The sequence below is a fragment of the Excalfactoria chinensis genome, chromosome 10 (genome assembly GCF_039878825.1).
Source record: "Excalfactoria chinensis isolate bCotChi1 chromosome 10, bCotChi1.hap2, whole genome shotgun sequence".
NCBI classification, from domain to species: domain Eukaryota; kingdom Metazoa; phylum Chordata; class Aves; order Galliformes; family Phasianidae; genus Excalfactoria; species Excalfactoria chinensis.
Genome location: NC_092834.1, coordinates 17,998,532 through 18,024,973, shown reverse-complemented (window position 1 = coordinate 18,024,973; position 26,442 = coordinate 17,998,532). Strand labels below are relative to the sequence as shown.

At 55.7% G+C, this 26,442-nt stretch overlaps 2 protein-coding genes across 8 annotated transcripts; both read right to left on the bottom strand.

Moving 5' to 3' along the window:
- Positions 1-228: 228 nt before the first annotated feature.
- On the bottom strand, positions 229-7,224 carry GRAMD2A (GRAM domain containing 2A). Of its 3 annotated transcripts, XM_072345995.1 has the most exons (12): positions 7,088-7,224; positions 6,679-6,792; positions 6,553-6,601; positions 5,061-5,133; positions 4,886-4,989; positions 4,062-4,160; positions 3,186-3,257; positions 2,281-2,343; positions 1,565-1,718; positions 1,381-1,480; positions 1,201-1,308; positions 229-1,115 (listed from the first exon to the last, which is right to left on the bottom strand). In XM_072345995.1, the coding sequence occupies exons 1-12, from the start codon at positions 7,120-7,122 to the stop codon at positions 1,112-1,114; spliced, it is 975 nt and encodes a 324-aa protein (XP_072202096.1). In that variant the 5' UTR covers positions 7,123-7,224; the 3' UTR covers positions 229-1,111. The 3 variants fall into 3 exon arrangements, with proteins under 3 accessions (XP_072202096.1, XP_072202095.1, XP_072202098.1); XM_072345994.1 differs by having other exon boundaries at positions 231-1,115; positions 1,381-1,718; XM_072345997.1 differs by lacking the exon at positions 229-1,115 and having other exon boundaries at positions 1,197-1,308.
- Positions 7,225-7,411: 187 nt separating this feature from the next.
- PKM (pyruvate kinase M1/2) lies at positions 7,412-25,486 on the bottom strand. 5 transcript variants are annotated; one of them, XM_072345160.1, is made up of 12 exons: positions 25,127-25,323; positions 22,072-22,131; positions 21,690-21,859; positions 21,223-21,314; positions 17,518-17,649; positions 17,092-17,278; positions 16,053-16,323; positions 15,451-15,601; positions 14,259-14,411; positions 11,286-11,452; positions 8,385-8,566; positions 7,412-8,132 (listed from the first exon to the last, which is right to left on the bottom strand). In XM_072345160.1, the coding sequence occupies exons 2-12, from the start codon at positions 22,110-22,112 to the stop codon at positions 8,026-8,028; spliced, it is 1,653 nt and encodes a 550-aa protein (XP_072201261.1). In that variant the 5' UTR covers positions 22,113-22,131; positions 25,127-25,323; the 3' UTR covers positions 7,412-8,025. The 5 variants fall into 5 exon arrangements, with proteins under 5 accessions (XP_072201261.1, XP_072201260.1, XP_072201263.1 ...); XM_072345159.1 differs by lacking the exon at positions 25,127-25,323 and adding an exon at positions 24,137-24,491; XM_072345162.1 differs by lacking the exon at positions 22,072-22,131 and having other exon boundaries at positions 25,308-25,486.
- Between the last annotated feature and the right edge of the window lie 956 nt (positions 25,487-26,442).

Genomic DNA, 26,442 nt, shown 5'->3' with positions numbered 1-26,442 from the left:
GGATGGGCACGAAAGGTGACACCTGCGGCTGGAGACATCTTCCCAAAGGGACACCACCATCCCACGGCACAGGGACAGCCGGGACCACCCCAGCACTAAGCCAGGATGGGCCTCACGTAGCCACGTCCTCACTCTGTGCACCCAGGGGACACAGCCAGGCACACGGCAGCACCGAGCGTCCGAGCATCCCTCTGCAACCCCGGCATCAACACCAGGATGCTCACGGCACTGCTAGAAAAATCACCATTTATTATCATTTAAAATAGTTCACAGCCTCGAGCCGGGCAGCCAGCTCTTCCCCAGGGCTCAGGGATTTGGCCCCATCAGCACTTTTAGTTCCCGAAAAACAGGAAAAATACAACAGAGAAATCGCACAGGTGTCCCCTGTCTGTCCAGCACGCCGCAGCACCGACGTGTGAGCTGAAGGGAAGGGCTCCAACTAATGGCTCCACACCGTGACTGATACACGTACGGACACGTGACCATGGCTGCCCTCAGCCAGGCCTTTTGGGACATCTTAACGAGGCAAGCAGGGCTAATGAAGCCTTGGTCCAGCACCATTCCCAGGCACGGTCCCCAGCAAGGACGCCCGTTGTGGAGGACCCTAAAGTGCTTTGTGTGCCCCTTTGCTCCAGGATGGAGGGGCTCGGGGGAGCATGGCAGCCCCACATACCTGCGGCGTCTGGGTGGAGGAGGGGGTCACAGAGAGAGACAAAGAGAGCGGTGCAGCTGCACCTGCCCCAGCTTCACGCAGGGCAGAAGCGGCCCATCCACGTGTCACAGGGCCCACAGTGAGCCTCGGGTCATCTCAGCCCTCATCTGGAGTACAAACCAGTTTTAGCAGCAACTCTTAAAGGGAGGCTTGTGCTCCCCCAAACCAGCATCCCCCAGTGTGCCAGGGAGGAAAGGGGTTGGCGGGGAGTTGGCAGCCGTGGCCATGAGCCAGCGGGTGGCCCTATGGGGAGCAGGAGAGGAGTCTGGTCCATGTTACGGCCGAGGGGACGCCGAGCCACGTGCAAGTCACAGGGTTCAGCTGGAAGATGGCTCCAGCCCCTCTGGCTCTGTACACAAAGTGCTACTGCCTGGTCCTCGTCCTGTGCTGGAGTGACGGTCACCTGTGGAAGAGTGGAGTGAGCAGCTGGGGAAAGCCGCTCTGACTCCAAACATCCCCCGGCTCACACCGCCCGCATGGTCCCTCACCTCCTGTGCCCGCGGGAGAGGTAGTCCCGGTTGAGGGAGCAGAGCTGCTGCTCCAAGCGGAAGATGCGGAACGCCAGGTAGGAGGAGGACACGACCAGCAGGCAGATCCTGGGTGGGAGGAACAGTTACAATGCTCACACGCACCCCACATCCCCATCCCACCTCCCCCAGCACACTTACAGCACGATGAAGATCTTGAGGAGCTGGTAGTCGGAGGGTCTCAGCTCCGCCACGCAGCCCTGCTCTGCCTCCAGCTCCTCCTCTGTGTTTATTGCACTTTCTGCAAGGTGAGAGGAGTCAGCATGGGCAGCTCCTAATGCCCAGCTCCTCCTGCCCAGCATCCCCACACAAGCACAGCCCTCACCTGAGGCCAGGGGCTCCTCAGAGGTGAAGCTCTCCTTGGCACTGAGGCTGCTGACAGAGGTCCGGTGGATGCACTGGTAGTCAGCATCGGGCAGGGACAGGGACAGCGAGGCAGGGGACACCTTCCTCCACTTGCCCTCAGGGACAATCACCTCCTGTGGGGATCCCTGGGTGAGCGGAGCCACCAAACACCCCCAGGCAGCCCCTGAGCCACAAAGAAGCGCCCTCCTTGCACGTGTTTTAGCAGGAGAGTCACGCAGAGCTCACACGGCCTATCCTGTGGGTCACTGCCCTGGACAGCACACAGGAGTCCAATGCTGACAGCCCAGACCCCCTAACCCTACGGCAGCACAGCCCCACAGTGGCTCAGTGATACTGTGAGCACCCCCAGAGCCACGCACCAAGACCAGCACCAGCTGCAGCAGCTCCTTGAACATCAGCCACGACAGAACAAGTGGGCCTTTGTCCCATTCTTTTGCTGATCCAGTCGCATGCCCAGCGTATTATCAGTGCTGGCAACTGCAAACTGCATCAGATCAGGGGGCTGCAGTGGGAGCAGAGAGGCGCTTTGCACACTGGTCAGAAGCTGTGTGTCCATCAGCGAGCCACAGGGAGCGCCCGGCAGTGCCGCACCGGCTGCACACCTCCCACATTTTGGCCTTTGCTTTTAAAGCATCGAGACAGAGCCCTCAGCCCCCAGAGCACCCTGACCCTTACCAGGGACACGGCATCGGGCTCCTCCGTCAGCTCCTTCAGGCTCAGGCTCTTCTTACTTGAAACCTGGAGGGAGAACAAGACAGGATTAGATCATCTTCCCTCACTCCAACGGGAGTTACAGAATTAGATTCTGAGGTTTTCAACCAGCGTGCTGTTATGCAAAGGAGGTGCTTTAATGCTCACAACCTGGCATAGGGTGCTCAGAGAGGCAGAGTTGCCCCATTCCTGCAGACACCCAGGTCATGCCGGGGGGCCCTCTGAGCACCTGATGGAAGAATGGGTTGTCCTTGTTCACTGCAGGGGGTTGCACTGACAGATTTAAGGGTTCCTTCTGACTCAAACAATTCTGTGAGCTGACAGGGATGCTTTCCACTTCCCCAAAAACCCTACAGAACACAGAGATGAACCGTGGAGAAGGAAAACAGGAATACTGGAGCAGGTGGTAGCAGCTCCAGCACTGCTTTCCATGTGCTTCAAAGGCAGAAGGATTGCTCCTGGCACCCAGCCCAAGGAGCCATGGTTTCCTCTCCATATCAGGCTATTTAATTTACATTTTTACTTTGTGGCATTTTTGCCCCCGTGTGGGTAAGGAGATCTGGGGAAAAGCAAGCAGCGCGCGTAGTGGTGGAACAGGAATAGCCACCAGATTATAAACACTGCCTCTCCACACCCTGTGAGGGCGAGCACAGGAACTCCGAGGGCTCTGCCCCACTCATCTGTGACCCAGAACAGGTCATGGGGACAGGACATTGCGTGACACCCCAGGGACAGGTCACGTCCTGCTGGGACGCTGAGGGCAGGACTGACCCTGTGATGTTCAACAGCGTGTCCAAAGCAAGAAACAGCCAGCGGGATGCTGGGATGGAAAACAGGCAGAGCGGGATGGGAGCCACGCGCAACGTTACCTGCAGGTGTGTGCAGACCCTCCGCAGCACGTCATACACGCTGTCACGGGAGATCAGCGACACGAAGATGTACTGCAAGAGAGAGAGGGGGCAATGGGAGGCAATGGAGGGGATAATGGGAGGGGTTACCCTCCGCCCTGAGCTGAATACCTCCCACAGACCAGAAAACAGACTGATGTGCCCGGGAGTTTTTAAGTGCCAGTTCCCCATCTGCAGGGCAGGCAGGGACATCCTGCCCTCAAATCTGCCCAGTGTGAGCCACGTCCCCCTGCCCTCCCCGCACCACCTCCCCGCTCAGCTCCCCAGCTCTATTTTTGCAGCCTGCTCAAGCTTGGGGCAGACTTTTTCAGGGCCAGTTTTGCTCCCCGTGGCTCTGAGCGGCACCCGGACTGACCAGAAGGATCCCAGAAACAGCAGCTCACATCACCTCGGCAGTGCAGAAGGGCTGCAAAGCGGCAGCTGGGCTGAGCGGCCCCGAGCCCATGCTGTGCCACGGTGCCACCACGGAGTGCTGCCAGGAGCGGGCGCAGGGCACCCAGCAGGGCTATGTCAGCACATTTCAGCAGGCAACAAGCAGCGCATGTTAAGAGCTCAGCCACAGCTCACACTCAGCCCATTAACTGAGTTCTGTGCCAGCCTAATTGTGACCCGAACCCTCTTCCCTCCTCGGCTGTAAGAAGTTTAAAGGTTTATCGGAGCCTGGCAGGGATTGGCTGAGCTCAGCCGAGTTTCAATCAGTGTTTGCTTCGGACAGAAACAAAGTGAAATACAGAAACAAAAGCAGAACTCCGTGTTTGCCCTGGCCGGCCGCCAGCACAGAGCTGCACTCGGTTCCTCAGCAGCCCAGCAGGACGGAAGGCCCCGACAGCGCAGTACCTTCCTGCTGGCAGTGGTGGTGATGGCCAGCCCGTTGGGCAGCAGCCGCGCTGTCTTATGCTTCTTGATGAGCTGCACGGACACCACCGGGATCACAACCTGCAGGCGAAGCACGCGGGGCGCACGATCACTTTGGGAAGGCGGGGACACGGTGAGTTACGTGGGGAGCTGGCGCTTCCCAGAGACTGCTTTGTTTTCATTAAAGGTCATGGCAACCCCCCAGCGTTAATCTCAGCTTGGAGTCGGTTCCTGCCTGACCAAAACAGCGAGGACGCGGGGAAACCACCGTCCAACACAAACACAGCATGTCCCAAAAGCTCACTGCGAGAGCTCCTGCAAGCAGGGCCGCGGTTAAAAACCAGGCAGGATGCAATCTGCAGAGCTGCAACGCGCTCAGCCTGGAGAGCAATGCGCTGTGCCTCTGCAGATAGATTTGGTTCAAGCTGCCGACATAAATAATGTAGTTCCGCAGCCCAGCTTGAAAGGAAGTCGCTTCCCTCAAAGATCCCCGTCAGCCACAACATCAGTGAGGAACATCAGCGTAAATCAGGCAGAAATGCCAAAATTGATTCACAGCCCCTCCAGAATCCTCTAGAACCTTTCAGATCTCTTCACGCCAGGTTCTGCCTGGGGAATTCTGCACCAAAGCAGTACTTGGCTCTCCCAGGCAGAGCCTGCAGGTCACCAGAGAAAGAGGCACAGCCAAACTCAGTGCAAAGCACTGAAGGGAACATCAGTGGCTCACGGGGAGGGAGAGGTGTGCTGCAGTGAAGTTCTTTGGGATGAGGCAGTGGACACGGGGAGGGCTGCGCTGGGCACATTACCTTAATGTCCTTCCCGAAGAGGTTGGCGTAGAAGCAGAGCCAGTTGGGGGAGATGTAAAGCCGCCCCTGGATGAGGATGTCCCTCTGCAGCGCGCAGGAGCAGACTGTGGAGCAGAGCGCTGTCAGAGCACGGCAGCCCCACAGCTCCTGCCCCGCACCGCGCCGCACCACCCACCTTTCAGCACACTCTCCTCCGTCGGGATGTCCTTGAACAGCTTGTGGTACTGGGAGTTGTACTTGCTGGCAGTCTGCAACACAGCAAAGCAAAACAGTGAGGAGGAGGAGGAGATAGGAGCCCTGGGGAGAGGACACCAGACCCAGCTCTGCGCGGCTCAGGACAGTCCCACAAACATTCCCAACGACAGCTACAAGCTGCCTAAAGAGCTGCCGAGGGAGGCTCGCTCTCCACAGCCGTGATGCTGCTGATGGATGTTCCTCCCTCCTGCCCCGCAGATCAGTGCCACACTTGCTTTGTGCCTGTCGCGCCGTGCCATGGCAGTCTGTGTTGTGGTCCCTCCTCGCTGCACGGCGGCAAGAGCAATGGGCAGCTCGGCAGCAGTGAGCACCTCCAGGCGCTCCAATAACACTCGATTTCGGTTCAAAGCGTGGCAGCAGCTGGGTGACTTGCACTAAATCCACTCAGGCTGCGCAGGCGGGTTTTTGCCCCCTGCCCCTCCGCCAGCGCTCGCGGCACAGTTGCAATCCAGGCAAAGACCCGAGGGAGACAGCGGGCAGGGAGAAATGCAGCACAGCCCTGCACCAAGGTCACCCCTGCGCCACGCACCTTGCCACTGGATCAGTGCGGCTCAAAGAGGATCAGGATCAGCATCACCTGGGGACGGCCCAGACCCCCCTCCCCCCCGTCACCCCAGTGCTCTGGGGGCACCGAGCTGCCCTCAGCCCCAACACACCAGGAGAAGCGCCCGGCTCCCTGGCAGCCTGCCTGGTGCTCACAGCCCTCCCAGATGCCTCTGAATAATCGGCAAAATATTTTGCTAAATATATCTGCTCCAGGACAAGGAGCTGCTCCCTGCCGAGCCAAAGTGGGGCAGCCCTGAGAACCCGCTGCCCCACAGCTGCAGGCACACAGTGCACCTGGATGCTGGCTTCTGCTGTACCCAAGTGCTCTCCTCGCTGCAGGAGCAGGACACGCTCCAGATGTCCACCCGCTCAGCGTGGCTTTGGATTATGGGGCTGATCTCCTGCGTCATGATGCCAGCTGGAGAGGTTTGGTGGCACAGTGCCTGCACATCCGCGCTCTGAGCACACGCAGCAGGGTTGGTCCAGGTCTGCCCGGGCAGCCCTGAGCCCCGGGGTGCTGCTGTGCGGGGACACAGCTGTGCCAGCCGGGAGCTCCCCACGCCGTTCTCAAAGCACCAAACCCGACGGGGAGAGCTGCCCGCGGCTCCTTTCCATTCCCAGATCGCTTTGGGCTGGAGGTGAGGAGAAAAGCTCCACCTCGGGCACAGCGCAAAGAACCGCACGGGCTCTACGGGGAGCAGCGGGATGCGCTCACAACCAACACTAAGTTCTGTTTGCAGTCCCCGCGGCCAGCGCAGAACGCAGCGCAGAACGCAGCGCAGAACGCAGCGCAGAACGCAGCGCAGAACGCAGCGCAGAGCTCCGCACTCCCGGCGCTCCCGGATTCGAGCCGCGCAGCGACTCACCGCTTCCCTCTGGCACTTCTTGATGTCCTCCTCCTTCAGGGCCTCGATGCTGCGGGCAGAGCAAGGCGCGGCTCAGCGCGGGGTCGGCTCGCCGGGCCGGGCCGGGCCAATGCAGCCGGCACTCACCTGCCGTCCGGGGCCTCCGCGCTGCGCTCCCTGGGTGCCGCCTGCAGGCTGTCGCGGCCCGGCATGGGCTGGGGGCTCCTCGGGGGGGCGGCCCGCTCGTGCATCGGCGCGGCGCTGCGGGGGCGGCCCGTGAGCTCCGACCCGCCCGAGGGCAGCGCCGAGCGGACGGAAAGGAGCCGCGCTCGGCCGGGGCTTCCCGCCCGGCGCCTCGAGGACGCGGGGATCCGCTCCGGGCCGCAAAGAGCAGCGCCGTGACCTTCCGCGCACGCCTCGCGGCCCGACGCCGCCCGGGACGGGCCGAGGGCCGCCCTCCCCCCCCACCCCGGCCCCGGAGAGCGGCCCCGGCCCCACGCCTCCGCCCCGCTCCTGCCGCGGGTCCCGAACCCGCGTCCCGACCCGCAGCCCCTACCTGTCCGGCGGCCCCGCGCTGCCCGGCGCCGTCATGCCTCGCGGCGCCACACCGCCTTCTCATTGGCCGCCCGCCGCCTAGCCCCGCCCCCGCCCCGCGTTCCCATTGGCGCCCCTGCGGCGCCGCTGAGCTCGGTCCCTTCAGACCAGCGGACCGCCCTCCGCTCGGATAGGTGGAGGCCCCGCCGTGGCCCCGCCCCCTGGAATTCGCCCCGCCCCTTAAAGGGCCCGCGCCTCCTTTCGGGTTCAGCTCAGCCGCGGTCCCTCCCCGCCCCATCGCGACACGCGACCCCACGATCCCGCAGCAACAACGCACGAAGCCGCGTGCAGGGGGTGCTCAGCTCTTTATTGACGTGCACAGTGGCGCTCCACAACCCGATACACCCATCGGAGCCAAAAGGGTGCCCAGACAGAAGGAACACCGAGGAAAGGTGACAAGACAGACACCACGTAAGGACAGGTGGCTGCATGGAGATGAAGCGCGTCCCCCACCCATCCCGCACCCCAGCACCCTGCAGGCCTCCAGCTGCACGCAGGGAACAAGGAGCAGCACCTTTGGAGTGTAACCCAGAACCCCGCCGGACAGACGGCACCAACCTGGGGGAGCTGCAGCAGCAGAACCGTTCAGCACAAGCACCAACTCCTGCCCCACGGGAGGGGAAGGAGAGGCACAGCTACACCCTGCGGGCAGCACTAAGCTAAGGGAACGTGGGGAGCACAGGGCCCCGCTCTGCCATGGCTAACTACAGGGAGAGAGGGCTGGGAACAACTACACACTTCAAGTATTCTGAGTGATTGAAGGTCTCTTCCCCCGCTGCTGCACTCGGTGGTGTTGAGCAACCTAAATCCACGCTAGGGACAAGGAGAATATCACAAGCGACTGCTGGCCTAATGCATGGGGAAGGAGCGTGGGGGTGAAGAGGTGGGGGTGCCGGCAGCTCATGGCACGGGCACCACCCGCATGGTGTTGGTGTATCCGGAGCCAGGGCGCCAGCCCGTCAGCACGATCACCAGGTCCCCAGTCTTGAAGAATCCACGGGCTTTGCCTGGGGAAAGAAAAAGCATCAGCAGCTGGGTCTCCCCACACCCCCCTTCTCTTGCTTATTGAAGCAAACCTGGTTTCCTGCAGGCAGCTATTTCAAGGCTGCTGTGACGAAACCACCGTCCCATTTCCCCATTAGATGCAGTGCACTTATGCAACCGTGCTCCCCACATCCCAACAGCCGCACTAACGCTGTGCTGCACGTCCTACTGCAGCCCCAGCGGCCCCCAGAGCAGGGCAGGAACGCGGCACTCACCAACATTCATGCCCAAGTTCACACGGAGATCCACATCCTCCGCCCAGGCATCGTGGGCCGGCTCCTTGCACAGCACGGGGAAGATGCCGCGGTACAGGTGTGCCTGGCGCGCTGTTCGGTCATTGCGGGTGACAGCGATGATAGGAGCCCGTGGGCGGTACCGGGACACCAGGTGTGCAGACCTGCAAGGAGGGCAGCAGACACAGCGTGAGGCATGGCACTGCAGCGCAGGCACAACCAGAGGGGGGGCCCTGCCTGCAGAACAAGGCTCTGCCACTTCTCAGTGTGCCAGGCTGGGACCAGAGGATGCTGGCACAACATTTTGCAAGAGCCGAGTTCTACCAGCAGAGCTCAACACTCATTCCTCCATTTAGCAATGGGGCTGAGCAACACCAGAAGGCAACAGACCCTACCCGGTCTTGGGGGGGTGGGGGGAAGACTGCCACACCCCCACATTTCAAGAGTGCCATCTGCGTGCCTTGGCCCCAAACACAAGCATTTACTTGTCTCTGTTGCTATGTGAAGGTGGCTAGCTGCCATTTATTCTGTCCTCTGCAAACTCTCCCTGGCATCTCAGCAGGGAACCTGCAAGTTTCCGCTGTTCTCGTCAACCCCCACTTCATGAGGTGGAACAAGGCTGTGGCAGCAGCACTGAGGAAGATGCTTCCAGAGGGCAGAATCCTGGCCAGGGAAAGACAGTCACCCCCATAAATGGGTGGTCTGACCACAGCCCACCAATGGGTTTCAGTTCCAGAGCAGCAGCCAACATTTAATCCCACATGCTCATCCCAGCCATCCCCAGAAGCAGATGCACTGCTGGAAGCAGCACTGAAGCATCTTCACCTGGTCTGAGCGCAGGGAGCACTGGGCTGCTCTGAAGGAGGCTGCCACCCACACACAGTGACCAAAGACTCCGGTGCCGCCATACAGCAGGCAGCACACGCTGGGTGGCAAATACAACCTCCCCTCCCCTGGGCTCTGCTTGTAGAAGCCAACAAACCAAATAGAAGCTGCACAGCCATGCCATTTACAGCTCCAGTGTTCTGACACACATGCCAACAGCCTCACTAGCTTTTGCAAACCTTGTTTTCTGGAGCCAAGCTCAGCAAGAACCTGGTTCAAAAGCCCCCAGTCCACACATGCCAGCTCTCAGACAATCCTCCCCATGCAGCAGCTCTAACAGACACAGGTACTCCACGGCTGTAACAGAATCCACAGCTAAAAATATTCAAATACCAGAGTTCAAATCTTTCCAAAAAGGTCAAGTGTAAGACTGGAACCTTTCACAAAGAAACTTTAGAAGGGTATCCAGAACTCACTGCTCATACGGTTGTTCCTCATCTCTGCACAAAGTGGCTGCTTCAAATCGTTCTAAGCTGTAAGTTCAGGTTAAGGGTTCACTGAAGGGTTCTTGAGGCAGGCCATGCCCAGCATGCACACGCTCATGTTTCCGCTGCAGCACTAACTCAGTTGCCAGCTCCATGTAAGATACTCAGCTTCTCTTCCAGAAAGCAGTTTGAGACTTATGGTCCAACACGCTCTGAGCGTGGCTCCTCTAGATGGAAAAGCTGCTCACAACCAGGCTGTAGCCCTGCGCTTCGCTCCCACTCAACAGGAAGAGGGGTGTTATCAGCATGGCTGGTCAGAAATCCTTCCCTACAGAGCTTCGGTCTGCATCACTGCCTCACCTGCAGCCACGGTGCTGAGCGCACCTGGCAGCACAGGAAGCTGGATGCCTGCTTCTTCACGACTACTCACAGGCAGGCTTTGGGAAGCTTGTGAGAACTTGCAACGCATCCAGTCCTCCTGCCTGACAATTCTGGTTAAGCATTCTCTCTTCACCCTTCTTGTGCTTAGGGGAGCTGGCTTGGTGCCCAAAAGGTTCAGCAGGGTAGCAGCCAAACTACAGCTCCTTCAAGAGGACAAAGCCTTGATTGAAAGGAAAAGATCCTGCATCTGCTGAACTTCTAACTCTACTGCTAACTTGAGGACTTCTTGCTAAGAAGTTGGAAGCTGCAGCAGTTTACTTTTCCCCTCCACTCTTCCAGCCAGCGCTGCTGGCAGAGGTGCTGTGCAGAACAGGAAGAGGCAGGGCCTGGTGCTGACGCCACGCTGGCAGGCTTGGAAACCCAGTGCAGCATTATGTGCAGATGTCTGCCACCTCCCAAGGAATCGCTGCTGCCAGAACCTGGGCTCCGCTGCTTCAGCTTTATTTCAAGGCACTCTGTGCGGGTCTCCTTCCCCCAACTTGGTCACGGAGCCGGCATGACCCGAGGGAGCCTGTGACCTCCTACCTTCCAGACTTGGTGAGGACAATAATGGCCCCGCTGCAGCACTTGAAGGACGCTTCCACAGCGCCAACAGCAGCGGCCTCCGTGGGATCGCAGTTCAGGGAGGTCAGGCGACGCAGCTCCTCAAACAGCTGCCTGTGAAAGATGGCGGCCTCCGCCTCACGGGCAATCTACAAGAGCAACGTGCATTCGGGAAGACAACACTCACGTCAGTCACTCAGCACAGGGTAGGGTGAGGTGCTGTCACAGAGGTGTCACACAGCTGCTGCCAGCGTCTGGCTTTCAGAAGAGTTGCCAAAGAGCCAAAATTGGCTTCAGCACCACCTTAACGAACAAGCAATTTGATCCTCCAAGTTTTTCTCCCCACTTGGTGGCACCTCACCCTGCTGAGCCCACACTCAATTGCCATGCATGCCCAACTGCCAGGCACTCTTGCTCTGCTCCTACCTACCTGGGGCCCAGAGCTGCATGCTGCTTGCTGAACGCCTGCAATGTTAAGCGTGGTCTCACTCACGCAGTGACTGACACGCAGCACATATCTAACCCGCATGCTGGGAACGAGCATCAGTTACCTTACGCAGCCTAAATCTCTCCCCTCTCTGAGCCCTACCTGCCGGACTCTGTCATAACTATCAGAGCTGCTGCTAAGCATTTAAAGGAGGCCTCCACCGCGCCTGCTGCCATGGCTTCAGCAGGCTCCCTGTGGTGTACATTGTGGCGTAAGATTTCTTCAAACAGCTGGCGATGGAACATTGCGGCCTCAGCCTCGCGAGCAATCTGCAGGCCCGAGGAAGAAGGGCAGAGAAGAAATGAGTAAAGAAAAAAAGGAAAGGTAGACCAGAGCAACATGAGATCACGTTAATTTCCTTAACTGTCAAAGTAATGCATGCAAGAGGATATTAAAGGTCAGGCTGTGAAACACTCTTTGGCTCTCAGGTGCGATACTGCATGTCACAGCACAGCTGCACTGGCTGCCCCACACCATCCAGCTGGTAGGTGTTTTAATGGCAGCACTCTTGCTGTATTTTGGACTCCTCTCAGAGCAACCAAACGCAGTTTGCTTTTCAGGGATTACGAGTGAACCCCTCAGACCGCACTTTCTTGTGGCTGCTCATTTCACTTCTGGGTAGTTCTTCCCTGGAAAGAGAAGGCGTGTTCCCTTCCTGGCTTCACCCAGTTCAACTAAGAGCCAAAGAAGTTTCACCTCCGAGTGCTGTACCAGCTTCTCTTTCAGTAACAGGGGAACAAGCAGAAGCAAGCCTTCCTTACAGGGCTGTCTCACCACGTAAAGCGAGGAAGTTACACCAGGCTCAGACAGGCCAGAGGTGCACGATTAAAGGGGCTCCTGGTCACAGCCTTAGCCTGTACAACAAGCTCCACAATTTATTCGTCAATTCCCATCTCAGAAAGCTGCACTTGTCCTTGACAACCCGATAAAGAAGGCTTGCAGAGACTAGACAAGCATGCAAAGGTTGATCTTCTCAAGGACACTTACTCACAAATTTGAACAGCTGCCACACAATGCACAACAAGCTGATGTTAAAGCAAAGATTGTAGTGCCACTGTCATGGAAGCTTTCCACTTGGATCCCTTTTCCAATAAAAACTTTGCTACTCTGGTGCTAATGGATTATTTTTCATGATGTAGGAATTATCCCTCTTCCACATATACCAGTTTAAGCCAAAGTAGTTAAGTGTCTTATGTCTAAATATAAGAGGACACGTGACAGACAGGAACACAAGCTCCCAGTCCTAAAGCACTTGGTTTTGGTTTTGCTGGCTTCACACTGTCAGGTCAAATGGAATATGGGAGTATGCATCTCTGCCTGAAAACACTGTAGGCATTGGCAGGCAGGCAACACACTTTCATCACCCAGGCCAAAGGCAGGTAGCTTTGCACACTATATGCAGAGTGAACCTGAGTTTAGTGGGAAGGCTACCTCCACACTGCTCAGCATGTGTGTGCCCAAGTGCCTGCTCTGACAATGGCTTCAGAAGGGCACAGCAATGCCTCACTGCACATCGCAGCTGGCTTTACTTGCATGGAAACAGTTAGTATTTGCAGTTGGCATGCAGGTAGAGACTGCAGGGTGGGAGAGGAAAGGAACTGGAAGAGCCATGCACACCACTGTCCTGTTAGACAGGAGGGCCACGTCAGCATTTGACAACTGCAGATCATCAGCTGGAAGTGGAAGGAAGCCCACTCCAAGAAATAGGAAACAGCCTGCGCAACACTTGGAAACTCGCTGCCAAACTCCAAGCACTTTTTTTGCTGCAGAGATGCCAATCAGGAAACAGAAAGCCCATTGCTGCAAAGCTCACTGGAAAGCAATTGCTTTGTGAAACCCCACAGCAACCCAGCAAAACTCTAGGAGTGAGGGGTTAAAGCATTTCAGTGGTGCAAAGGGTGTGTGCCCTGCTCATTCTCGGTGCTGCTGATGACCTTGCTGCCTGGGTCATTTAACAAGGTACATAAGGATTTGCTCCACTGCAGAGTAGGTAAAAACTTCCAGTTTGCACCATTATCCCCAGCCCTGCAGGAAGTTCCCTGCACACACAGGGGGTACAGAGCCACAAACTCAGACAGGTTGTGCCATATCTAATTAAGCTTTCAGGCCAGAATTACAGCATTCGTGGCAGTAAGTTTCCAAATCTCGGTAGGCAGATTTAGGCCTCAGTGTAGGGCTGAAAGACTAAGGAACAACTTTTTGAGTCCACAGTTCCAACTCAGCTTGTAAGCCAGCAGCCACTGCACAGTAGTTAAAGTCATGTTTTATTTCCTATGTGAGAAAACACCACTCCATACTGACCAGATAAAAGATGTTAGAAAATTCACTGCAAACAGAAACTCTAGCTAAGTGCTAGTCCATATCACCTGAACTGCAGGTAAAATTATCACGACTCACAACCCTCACAAGTGGGGAAAGCCAGTACTTCAAGATGCCTGGCATCAGGATTTTTGATGAACTGAAACACAAGCTGGGTTATCTTGAGCAGAGCACAACTTTCTGGCAGTTCAGGCATGTAAAAACGTGGTGCTGTCAGCATTCGTGCAACAAACATTGCCACCACCAAATGCATCAGCTGCTGGATGCAACACCTCAAACCTTCTCCCCACCCTGTACCAATGTTTCCCCCCTCCCTCAACCCGGAGGAGTCAGCTAACACTTTGTTATCTAGACAAACACTGCTTAACAAGCAGCTTCCTGACCTTGGGCAAGTTTAAGGCATTTAAAACACTGAAACGCACAAGGCATTCAAAGAAATCCATACCAAGGTAACAGCCAAAAAGCCATTATCTTGGCCTTAAATCAAAATGAATGTGGTTCAATTGAAGTTTTAGATCTCTGCGCACTGTAAGGCAGCTCTCAGCTCCACCTGACAGCAGCATGCAACATTCAATGCAAGGTTCCAGGCCCTCAGGGCCACTTTAGGTAAAGCAAATCCCATGGTGGAAACATGAACCAAAGAACTGCTGCTTTATGCCACTAGGTGCTGCCACCTAGTACCAGGCATTTACATCTTCAGGTGTGGGCCCAGATGGGAGGCAGAGCACTGCCACCTGCATCAGGATGGATACTCACAGCGTGCTGCATGCGCACAGCCTCCAGCGGGTAGTCTCCCTTGGCGGTCTCCCCAGACAGCATGATGCAGTCTGCTCCATCCAGAACTGCATTGGCAACATCACTGCCCTCAGCACGGGTTGGGCGAGGTTTCTTGATCATGCTTTCTAACATCTGCAGAGAAACGAGTCCAAAAGAGTCAGGCTATAGCAGGAAGGGGCTGTTTTTTCACTAAGGCACCTCAATACACATGTAAAGTACAAGTCAGGATACAATCTGACTTCCAGCAGTAAAGAGAGACTCACTGGTGCCAAGACATTCTCCCATAGCTACAGAGCCAAGAGGGGCCTGCTCCCTAACAAGCTCTGAAATAAAGCAAAAAGAAGACAACACAATTTCTTCCCACTCTACATTTACTCCTTTTTTGAAGGGATTTGACTACACCATGGATACTGTACTCTCACTTTTCAAATCAACTTCTTGACACCAGAGCTTGGTCCCAGGAACCCAACTCAGATTTATTGCAGCGTATGCTTCTGTCCCTTTCTGAGGTTGCTACTAACACGCTGTTCTGGTTGGGAACACATGGCTGGTACATCCAGAATCTCACCTGATGACTGCCTAGAACCAGTCTGCACTACCCTACTGGAAGCACACACCTCCACAGCCTGTGCCCAGAGCAAGTAGAAAGCCCTGCCAGTGCCTGAGGAACGCCTGCTTGTGATCTGTACTAAAGCTGCAGAGTATCAGCTTCCTCCCCTCACTTGCAGCTCCCACAGTAAGATCGTATTGTTTTTTCAGTTCCTTCTAAAGCAGCAGCATGAGTGCAACTTTCAAAAGACCTGGGACACAGTGCCTCAACAGTCCTTCTGTAAGGCACAGATGTGCTGCTCTGTGATACAAAGTGCAAGTTATTTTTCCCCCAAATTTGTTTGGTCACAGCTCAAAAGGCTCATGTGGTACAAGGTTTTAAGGGGTAGAGCCTTCAGCAGTCAAACCTTAATGGGGAAGATCCCAAATCCCTGAATTGCCTGAAGATGAGTTGTTCAGCCACTGCAACACCTCTTGACTTTTGCTTCTCACCTGCTACCAAATGCCATCAAGGACCTGCCCCCAGAATCTCCACAGCTGCAAGGACAGCTGCTGACACTCACACCCTGCCAGAGCCACAAACACCCAGCAGTTATACAGGCCAGCTTTGTGTTCTACGCACCTGAGTGGCACAAATGATGGGTTTGCCAGCCCTGTTGCAGCGCCCAATCATCATCTTCTGTGCAAGGAAGACTTTTTCAGCAGGGATCTCAATACCCAGGTCACCACGGGCCACCATAATGCCATCACTGGCCTCCATGATCTCATCAAACCTGACAAGAGAGATTTGTTATCCCCTGTGTTATGAGGGTGGCCCTTTGCTCTGCCCCCATCCTTTTCTGAAAGGAAGCATCACTGTAGAGCCTGATTCACAGATATCCTATCAGCACACTGACCTTCCAGGTGCTATTTTGGTACTCTGTAATACCACAAGAGGAGGAAGGAAAACAAGGTCATGCCATAGGACAGTTTCCTAAGCTACATATAAACAGATTAAGAGGAACAAGAGTTCATTTCAGACTGAGACATTTCAGTCTAACAGTCTGTCACAGATTTGGTGACTCCATGCACTAGCTCACCAGTTCACATCCAGAGCACTGACATCTGAACTCGCATGTACTACAGCAAGTGATGTAGATTCCTGAGGAGCTGCAGTGTGAAAGGACTGGGTCCTTCTGCTGCTACAGAGTGAAGGACTCGCAGCGCCACTCATGCAAAGCTCACCTGCGCACACCCTCGTGATTCTCAATCTTGCTGATAATCTTGATGTGCTTTCCCTTTTCCCCTAGCACGTTCCTGACAGCATGGACATCAGCAGCTTTGCGGATGAAGGAAGCGAACACCATGTCCACATTCTGCTCCACACCAAATTTCAGGTCCTGAATGTCCTTCTCTGAGACTGCAGGCAGGTCAACCGCAGCACCAGGAAGGTTCACTCCCTTCTTACTGCCAAGCATGCCACCATTCTCAACCTCAGTCATAAGGAAGTCCTTTCCTGAAACAGATGCATTCCCACAGTAAGAGCACAGCAACACGAGCTCCCCATCACCAGTTCCCACACCCCATCCTGTCAAAGCTGCCCAAGAACAACAGTGATTACAGCAATCACAACAGAAGCACAACACTGCTCTCCTTGGACTCCCAATACATGTGAGTTGAAACATACCCATGGCAGAACAGCATAAACCCACTGTGCTGCTTTTGGGAAAGATGCCTCTTTTCCCTCCTCCATGCAGGAGACTGGAGCTGCCTCCCTCTAAGAACCAGCAGGCTGCATTTCTGCACGTGGGCATCCCATAATATCCAAACTCCTCATCTGCACGCTCTGGGGTTACAGGAGATACCTCCAGGATTGGGCAGATTTTTGAACCACCATGAAGGAAACAATGGGGAAATAAACTTTCCCTTGAACGACCAGTAAAGCTGGTTCAGTTTCTAACCACAAAACACAGGGTTTCATGTAAAATTTGCTCAACTCTCAGTAGGAAGTATGAATTAGCATAGTTAAATAGGCATAAGCACACCCCCCAGATATTCATCTGTAAGAGTGGGTTTTGGATGACTAGCAAACACCAGCTCAATTACCCCAAGCTGAGCAACTTCTTTTTAAGTTTAACAACTCATAGCAGGATTAAGTCTTAGATCTCAGTGCTCATTTCTTCAATGCAGAACTTAAAGAACCATTCTGGAGGGGAGATCACAAAGATTCTAAGGGAAGAACAAACAGGCAGAGCTAGCAAATCCTATGTGGGCTGCTACACACCTTTCTCCTTAACCAGCAGGGAAATGAGACCATCATCCACATAGATTTTGCTGCCCACTTCTACAACTTTGATGATGTTCTTGTAGTCCACCCACAGCACATTCTCATCGCAGTTCTCCATGAAAGCATTGTCCAGGGTCACTTTGAGAGCTGAGCCCTTCTTCAGCTCCACCTCTGCTGTGCCACTCTGCGCATCAAAACAAGTATTTCAGAAAAAAACATGGGGGAAAAAACCAACCCAAGCATCCAGCTGCCTCCCAGCTTGCAGCAGTTTGTGCAGGCTCTTTAGTACAAATGCCAGACACTGCACACAATTATTTTGTTCCTGTAAGATAATCCTTGTCTGGATAAGGCAGGCGATGGGAACGACAGTATTTAGTCTGAGGCACTGGAAAAGGTGGGGTAAATATAAAAAGAGCAACTTACTCCTTTGATGAGTCCAGTTCGGATTTCAGGTCCCTTGGTGTCCAGTGCAATAGCCACAGGTCTGTAGGTGATGGGGTCAGAGGCAAAGCTCTCTGTAGCCTCTCGCACATTCTTAATTGTGCCCTCATGATACTGGAAAGGAAAAGAGAGGGAAACTTTTGCCCACTTCTACTCCAGTGCTCATGCTACATAACCCAAACACTACTCGAGTTTAACAAAACATCAGCTGGAGGACTGACACACCAAGGAAACATCACAGATAAGTGACAGTTGTACACAGCTGCTGTCCTCCTCCCCTCAGAGCATGAAAGTGAAGGTGCCCCACTGCCCCAGAGCCTTTCGACCCCCACTATCAGTCCCACAGACACAACTGAACCAAGGACTCTGCTGTCAGGCATATGGGTGGACACTCTCAACTCTGGCTGAAATCTCCCCTAGGGATAAGGGGTTTACTCAGAGGATATTGTCCCTTTATGTATCTGCATTTTATTTTGAGAGCTAAAGCAACCACAGCCAGAAGTTCGGTCACAAGTGGCGTACCCCAGGGCTCGGTGCTTGGGCCACTTCTGTTTAACATCTTCACTGATGATTTGGATGAGAGGATTGAGTGCACCCTCAGTAAGTTCGCAGACAACACCAAGCTGGGAGGGAGTGTTGATCTGCCTGAGGGGAGAAGGGCACTACAGAGGGACCTGGATAGACTTGATCAATGGGCCAAGGTTAATGGAATGAGTTTCAACAGGGCCAAGTGTTGGGTCCTGCATTTTGGTCACAACAACCCCAGGCAACCCTACAGGCTTGGGGAGGTGTGGCTGGAAAGCTCCCAGATGGAAAGGGACCATGGTGTGCTGATGGACAGTTGGCTGAATATGAGCCAGCAGTGTGCACAGGTGGCCAAGAGGGCCAATAGCATCCTGGCTTGTATCAGGAATGTTGTGGTGAGCAGGACTAAGGAAGTCATCTTGCCCCTGTACTCAGCATTGGTGAGGCCTCACCTCAAGTCCTGTGTACAGCTTTGGGCACCTCAGCACAAGAAGGACATGGAGGTACTGGAGCAGGTCCAGGGAAGGGCAACGAGGCTCGTGAAGGGCTTGGAGAATCAGCCCTACGACGAGAGACTAAGGAAGCTGGGGCTGTTTAGTCTGAGGAAGAGGAGGCTGAGGGGAGACCTTATTGCCGTCTGCCAGTACCTGAAAGGTTCTTACAGTGAGAGTGGGGCAGGTCTCTTCTCACTAGTGACAAGTGACAGGACGAGGGGAAATGGCCTCAAGTTGCGCCAGGGCAAGTTCAGGTTGGATATTAGGAAGAACTTCTTTACAGAAAGGGTGGTTAGGGACTGGAATGGGATACACATGGTTAGGGACTGGAATGGGATACACATGGTTAGGGACTGGAATGGGATACACATGGTTAGGGACTGGAATGAGCTCCCCAAGGAGGTGGTTGAATCGCCATCCCTGATGTGTTTAAGAGCCGTTTGGATGTGGTACTCAGGGATATGATTTAGCAGAGGTTTGTTGTGGTGGTTTTTTTTTTGTTTGTTTGTTTGTTTTTTAAGAGATCGGCTACTGGTTGGGCTGCAGTTGGACTTGATGATTTTCAAGGTCTTTTCCAACCTGAGTAATTCTATGATTCTATGATTCTAAGTTCAAGGCTCTGTCACTGCACACCACGCTCCAAAACCCTTCCACATGTACAAGAGCATTTTGTTAGTACTGTCAATGTCAGGACAGTTTCACAGGGAAATTCCCATCCCAATCATCTCAAACAAGCTTCAGACAATAATCAAGTCAGGTTGCTATCTAGTTTAAACAACACTAGAGATAAGCTTGACAGAGTTATGCAATACTTGGCAGACTCCGGAAGATAAGAAATGCCCTTTCCCCTCCCTGTGGCACGGGCTGACAGCATGCAGCCTGGATCACCTGGCTGTCCTCACATCACCTGCCTTGGGATCAGGAGGATGCAGCTGCAGCAAGCTGTGCTCAGGTTGGTGTGCACGCCCTCAGCCAGAAATACATCGCAGTTAACTCTTAAGAGCACAAAAAATTAAGTTTGCTGATCAAAAGCACAAGTGGAGTCTGAGGAGGCACCTGGCCCTTCCACACACCACAGCTGTGACTGAGAGGAAACATGTCTGAGCAGAGTCATGGGGCCTGTCTGCTCCCAGTCACATGGGACGTTTTATTACTTGATACAGATCAATGAGCAGCTCCTGGGGAGTCTGACTTCCTTGAGAATTACGTACGTGACAGAAATGCTGACAGGGGCTGAAGGAGACTTCCTCCATGAGAGAGCTTCAAGGCCTAGAATCTGGTTGCAGTTGCTAACTCAAGCCCTGTTAGGTGTTTTAGGATGAACACTGGAACTGAAACGTGCACTGCACATGAAAACCGCAGGCAACTGTAGTGGACAACAGAGTGCTTGAGGAACAAGAAGGGAATTCAGATTTGCCTAGTTACAGCTGGCAGTCAAACCGGGCAGGAGACTGCAGCAGGACCAACCGCTGTCACCTAACCTCCATCTAAACCAAATATGCAATTGGGCTCCAGTTCTCCCCAAGCCAAGCCACATACCCTGTTCCTTCACCTCAGCTAACAAGCACACCAACCACAGCACTGTGCTAAGACAGCTAAGAAAGCTCAAGCCTGGCCACCAACTCCTTGCTGAGCCTCCCGGCTGGTAGCAGCACATGACCACTGAGGGGTGAAGTCAGTCCATACAGCCCTTTACATTTGAATCTTGGTTAGCTGCAGCACGCACACTGCTGCTACCACAGGCTAATACAGTCATGGTCCAACGGCTGTGCACAGCTAAACACCAGACCTTTCGATTTCTGCAGTGCCCTGTGGCCTTTAAAGGCCGTGAGGGTGAGAGGTCAAGCTGTTATGCACCTCAGAGCTCACAGTTCACTAATTAAAGGCACAGACAACTGTCATTTGGTTACAGTTTGACATTTTAAAAGCTGGAGGGCAGCCAGCGTAAGAACTCAGTCTGAGTGCTGAGGGCGGCATTCTGCGCAACCCGGAACGGGATCATCTGTTCCTGCAGCATTGCTGAGGATCTCATCTATTTATATCAAAAAGGGCTCGTCCACCAGAAGCAGTGTTGATTTCTTCTGACCTTACTCTTAGACGTTTATTGCCCTTCATAAGCGAGGAACTGCTCGCCTCATGACTACCAGGAACATAACCTGAGCAGCTGGCTAGCCAGGCAAATCCAGAAGCTCAATTCTTTCAAATGCACACAGTAATTACTCCAAGTAACTTATCTTTTGAGACAAGGTTATTCACTGTTTCCAAAGCCTCCAGCAGTGAAGCAGGGAGACCAACTGATAGTTGTGTACTCCTGCAGAGATGCACAAGTAACTCAGAAGCAGCAGTCTTGTAAAGCAGATGTGAGTTCACTTCCCCATGAGGGTGGGGAAGAAGTGAAGGAACTCGTGTATCAGCTACCTGGCTTCCAGGTAGAGGCAGGTGCAGAGAAGGGTGTGGAAACAACTGCTTCCAGAAAGCACTGAAATGTTATCAGCAGTCTTGGTATTTACAGCTGGCACACTTCCCACAAGCATCAAGTTTTGTCTTCCTACACTACTACAGCTCCTCTGGAGTAAGCTGGATTTCCCTTGGTCTCCTCTTGCAGGAAGGAAGGAAGGGATCAGCAGTCACAAGTTCAGGGCAGTGTCAGCCCCATCCCCACCCTTACCTCGTGGGTGCCATGCGAGAAGTTGAGGCGGGCAACGTTCATTCCAGATTTAATCATTTCCTTCAGCTTATCCACAGAGCGGGAGGCTGGGCCTAAAAGGAGGAAACCAGCTTGAATATTAACTTGATAATATAATAATGAGACAACCCACAAATGTCAGGCTGTTTCATGTGGAGGGGATAAGTGATGCACAGTGGATACAGACCGTTCAACACAAAAGCAGCTCCTTTGTCTTAACTTGACTTTGGGAGCTCGTTTGAACCCAACCAGTTCAGACATCACTAGATTTACTGCAAGCAATAAAACTGGGTGGGCAGGCATGGGAAAGTCAAGTTTCAACAGACAGGCACAGCCCTCACAACAGATAAAGGCTGAAGCCATCCCACATTCCCACAACAAGTTTCACCAACACAAGCACCCACAGCCTCATGTGAGCCACAGTTGCCTGGGCTCTGGGAGCCACGTACCGATGGTGCAGATGATGCCGGTGTTTCTGGCAATGGTTGGCTCGGAGTCAATGTCCAGGCGGCACATGTGCTCCAGAAAGGTGTCAGCCATGGCAGCGTGCAGCTGCTGGGTCTGGATGAAAGCGGTCCCTGCATCGTGGTGCTTTGACATGGTTACTGATGTTCGGTGTCTGCAAGAGAAGAAAATGGTGCCAGGTTTAAGGATCGCCCCTGCTCGTTCACCATGCAGAGACACCAACACACCCACGTGATGAATATGGAGGTAACAAGAAAGCTGCTACTGGGTCAGACTATCGTTATGTTCCTACTTGAGAGTCTTAGGTACAGGCAAGACACACTTCTATTTAAATGTCATTCCCCATGGATGCCACCCAAAGCTCACCTGCCTTCTATGCAGAAGTTCCCTTCATAGCTTCTCTTCATTGCCAGTCTTCCCCTGCAGCTACACAACGCAACAAAATTCAAGCGCTTCAGTGCACAGGCAGCGTGCTGCCCGCTCCCTGCCCAAAATCAGCCCATCTCTGCCAGCAGCCCGGGGAACCAGGCGGCCGGCTGCTGGCGTGATGCACACGGGGACACACCTCAGCACACCAAGTGCACCTAGGCTTAACCCAGCCTTTAAGCCCGCACAGATAATCAGTCTTGAGTCGATTGAACACAGCACCAGGGCAGACGATGCAAATAAGACAGAAGAATCCTTGAATGTCCTCAGGAGCCATCTTCCAAATGAAAACAGCACACATTCCCCCACAGCCTCCACGGGGCATAAGACCAGCAGTTTTTGCCTCCATGAGACAGAAGCATCCCCAGAACAGCGGGGAAGGTCCCAACCCCATGAGGAAGCTGAAGTGAAACCCAGAGGTGTGCGCTGCAATGGGAGGACAGCCCACTGGGAATTCTGTCCTCGAGCAGCAACGCAATTAAAACCTGCCTGTCCTCTCTTTCCTGTACACCTTCCTTCTGCATTTACACCCAGGTGAGATGGGACTTTGTGCCTGTGCAAGGCTCAGCTCCTTCACATGCTGCTGCCATAACCTTGAGTGCATTGCTCCCCCGGGGAGGGGGCTGCTCACCCTCAGTACACCATCAGCACACTGAGCCATGCAGGGACGCACTCCATCTGGCACGAGAACAAAGCTCACCCTTTTTTCCCCACACTGCACCTCCAGCTGCACAGGGCATTAATAAACCAGCAGCTCCTCTAAAGCTGGGCTGAGCAGAAGGGAGCAGCGTGAGCATGGAGGTCCCCCGGCAGCCGCTCCCCCCTCCTACGTGCAGATCCTCTCGCAGGCAGCCCTGAGTCACCATCACCTCATCGACGCGCGAAATGGAGCGCAAAGACGGGCCAGCAGAAACCATAATTTGTCCTGGCAGGCGTCCTTCACCTCAGCCCTGCCAGAAGCTGCTGATTCACTTCAGTCAGTACAAGAAAGCCTGCCCACATAAAAGCCTCAACAAAGGCGTTTTATTACGGGGATGCCCGCTGCTCAGACCTGAACACGGTGTTTCAGCCCTCTAACATCTGCTGGTGCATCCTGGAGCACCTGCTGGACAGTACAAAAGGCCTCTGCCAGGAAATCTGCCTCTGCAAACAGCAGCAAAAAGAGCCCGTGTGGCTGTGGGGGACAGGGCCGGGGGGAGATGAGCACTCGACTCATACTGGAGCTCACCCTCCCCGCTTTGGAGGCAGCTTCCTCCTTGAGGAAACTCCCCACCCACTCAAGTCATTTGTAAGTGTGATTTTCAAGCCCCAAAGGCTTTGCAATTGTCTAAGAAGGGAGGAGAGTTAAACTGCTTGCAGTCAGAATCCCGAGATTTGCAGCCATGTAGTGACCTTCCCCGAGGGGACAGAAGAAACAGCACCAGAATAAAGAAATCCCAGCCACCATCTGCTGGGCTGCAGGGAGCCCCACGTTCCCATGCTTCCTCCTGTGTGCCATTTGCAAGGACCGATGCTCAAAGGGGCGGTTTTATAACCCTAAGAGGAACGTCTGGCATTTCCCACTTTTTGTCTTTTAAATCATCTTCTCAGGAACACCTGAAGGCACCCTGAGCTGAGCTAGGATGGGGGTGGGGTGGAAGTAATACCTCGCAAAGCCTGATTCCCCGCACAAAGCTGCTTTCCTTTCTCGGGGCGTAACTCTTAAATCCCTGAAGGTATCACCCCGTTTCAGGCAGGGCACACTCAAAATGGCCGATGCCTCCCCGGCCGCTGAACATTCCAGAAAGGCAGGACCGTTGGCGGGCAGCGGGCCGGGCTGAGCGGCGGGTGACTCAGTGAGTTACGGAACCCCCGGCTGCGGCATCCCAGCCGTGCCCCGGGGCAGGACGGAGGCACAGCCTCACCGCCATCCCCCACACAGCCGGGCAGCCCCGCAGCCGGGCGCACAGCACAGCACGCCGCCGACACGGCGGGTCCCCGGCAGGGAGGGGAGGATGATTCGTACCGCGGGAGGTTGCGCCGCAGCCTTATGCAACTGCAAGATGGCCTCCCAAAGGCAGGCAGCCCTCGTGGGGCCGGCCGGGATGTGCCGCTGAGCCAGAAGGCGGAGGATGAGCTTTGGGCATCTTCGCTACGCGTTGCCGTGCCGCGTCTGCCCTTCCTAAAGGACGAGGGCACGGAGCGGGCTTAAGCGAAGCCTCTTTAATTGAAAGAAGCGCAGACGACAGACTCGTCGCGTACAGCTGCAGCACGCAGCGGGCTGTGCCGGCACCGCAGGACACGCAGCTTCGCTGCGCAACGGCAGCGACCGTGTCTCCGCGCCCCATCAGCCCCGCGCGGCAGCCCGTGCCGTACGTGCCGACCCGCACAGCGCGGCGCCGCCCACCTCCCACCTCCCCCCCCCGCACCAGGCGCGGCACGTGGTGGCGGCGCTCGGCCCCCGGGGCACGGCGAGGTTCGCGGCCGTTCCTCCGCGACTCGAACCGCCCGAGCGCTGCTCCGGGAGCGGGCAGAGCGCACAGCCGCGTGCTGACGGCGGCGGTTTCGGCCCGGCGTTGGGTTCTCCAGTTACAAACTCCCGCCCGCTGCCTGCGCGTGCCCCGGTGCCGTCCCCGGGGCAGGAGGATGCCCGAACCCGGCCCTGCGCGCCCACCCGCTCCCCGAGGAGAGCCGTGCCTTCCCGGGGCGGCACGAAGCGGGCTCCGTACGCCGCTTCGCCGCCCCGACGGGCGGCCGTCGTCCGCCACCAACAACCCCATCCACGCAGCCCGCAGCGGGGCGGAGGTTGGGGGCGGGCGGCCACGCGGGGACGAACGGGAGCCGGGGCTGGGAGAGCCGGGAGCCTCGGGAAGAGCCGAGCGGGGCCCAGCACGTGGCCGCGGCGCCGACGGCTGACTCAGCCCGGGCGGGCGGAGCGCTGAGGGCACCCACACACCCACCTACCCACATAGCCCCCCCCTCCATCCCTCCATCCCTCCGCCAACGCCGCCGTTACCCCAACCGCGTGGAGCCGCCCCTCCCCTCAGCGCCCCTCGGCGTCTGAGCGCCCTGCCCTCAGCTTAACACTCCCGCTTGAACGCCGGGTCCGGCGACGACGATGATGACGGCGGCCTCGGCTACCCGCTCGCCGCCCTCTTTCAACGCCCTCCCTGTGCGGAGCCGGAGGCCGCCGTTACCTCCTGGTGCCGCTCCCGCCGCCGTGCCCCGGACGCGTCCTCTACGAGCCCGGCCGCCGCTCTGCACGCCTCCCTACCGCGCCGCCAAGGTGATCCCGGCCGAAGCACCGCCCCGCGGATCCCTCCGCCCGCTGCGCAACGGGGCGAACGGCCGGGACTCCTTTTTTCGGCGGACGCGCAAGATGCGGAGGAAGAGATGCAACTCTCACCCGCCGCGCAGCCAATCAGAGGGTGGCAGGCACAGCCGGAGCGCACGCGGGGGAAGAGTGGCTGCGGCCTTAAAGGGACCGCGCTGCTCTTAAAGGGGCCGCGCTGCTCTTAAAGAGGCCGCGCTGCTGTTCATGGCTCCGCTCCCCTCGGCTCTCCCACCCGAGCCCCTTGCCCACGGTACCTGCAGGGATGCCGGACTGCCGAGGGACGCCGTGAAGTGGCTCTTGATAGCCTCTGAGCCACCCCACGATGTCCCCCATATGTCACTGGGGTTGTCCCCAAATCTGGGGGACAAAACAGGTGTCCCAGCAAGAAAAGGTCATTGCACCCATGTGGCTTCGTCACACATAGCCCCCCAACGCGATGACACCCACAGAAGATGGGGTGCAGAGGGAAACGTGCCATCCCCCTGCTGCCAGCCCTGTGGTCTGGGGACAGAAATAGCCACTTGGGGACAAAAATAGGTGTCTCAAGTTACAGAGCTGGCCTGGGCACCCAAACTTGTCGGCAGCCATCAAGTTGGTGTCCCCATGGTTCTGATTGGTGTGGGGTGAGATGTCCCCAGGTCGTCCCAAAAAAGGGAGAGAAAAGCAGGGATGTGAGAACACTGTGCTGGAACTACGGGGACATCGTGCCAGCAACGTGGGGACCCTGTGCTGGGACCATGGGGACGCTGCTGGGACCATGGAGGACCCTACCTGGATGTTCTGCATTGGGATCATCAGGACATTGTGCAGGGGACACTGGGGACAGCGTGCCAGCACCACGAGGAGGGGCTCTGTTCTGAGGTCTTCTTGGGGTCCTTGTGACAGTAATGTGGCACCCAAGGTGGGCACCCAGTGTTACAGCCACGGGGACACTGTGCTGGTGACACTAAGTGGAAACCATGGGGACCCAGTGTGGGGCCACAGAGAGTGGGAGGGAC

Excerpts from the sequence above, each read along its gene's own strand:
- GRAMD2A (XM_072345994.1), bottom strand. The coding sequence starts at position 7,122 with ATGACGGCGCCGGGCAGCGCGGGGCCGCCGGACAG. Across the intron at positions 6,793-7,087 it reads AGCGCGGGGCCGCCGGACAG|CGCCGCGCCGATGCACGAGC; the intron begins GTAGGGGCTGCG and ends CCGCCCCCGCAG. Across the intron at positions 1,719-2,280 it reads AGCCCGATGCCGTGTCCCTG|GAGGTGATTGTCCCTGAGGG; the intron begins GTAAGGGTCAGG and ends GGATCCCCACAG.
- PKM (XM_072345160.1), bottom strand. The coding sequence starts at position 22,112 with ATGAAGAGAAGCTATGAAGGGAACTTCTGCATAGAAGGCAG. Across the intron at positions 16,324-17,091 it reads CCTGCTGGTTAAGGAGAAAG|GAAAGGACTTCCTTATGACT; the intron begins GTGTGTAGCAGC and ends CATCTGTTTCAG. Across the intron at positions 11,453-14,258 it reads CTGTGCGCATGCAGCACGCT|ATTGCTCGCGAGGCTGAGGC; the intron begins GTGAGTATCCAT and ends TCGGGCCTGCAG.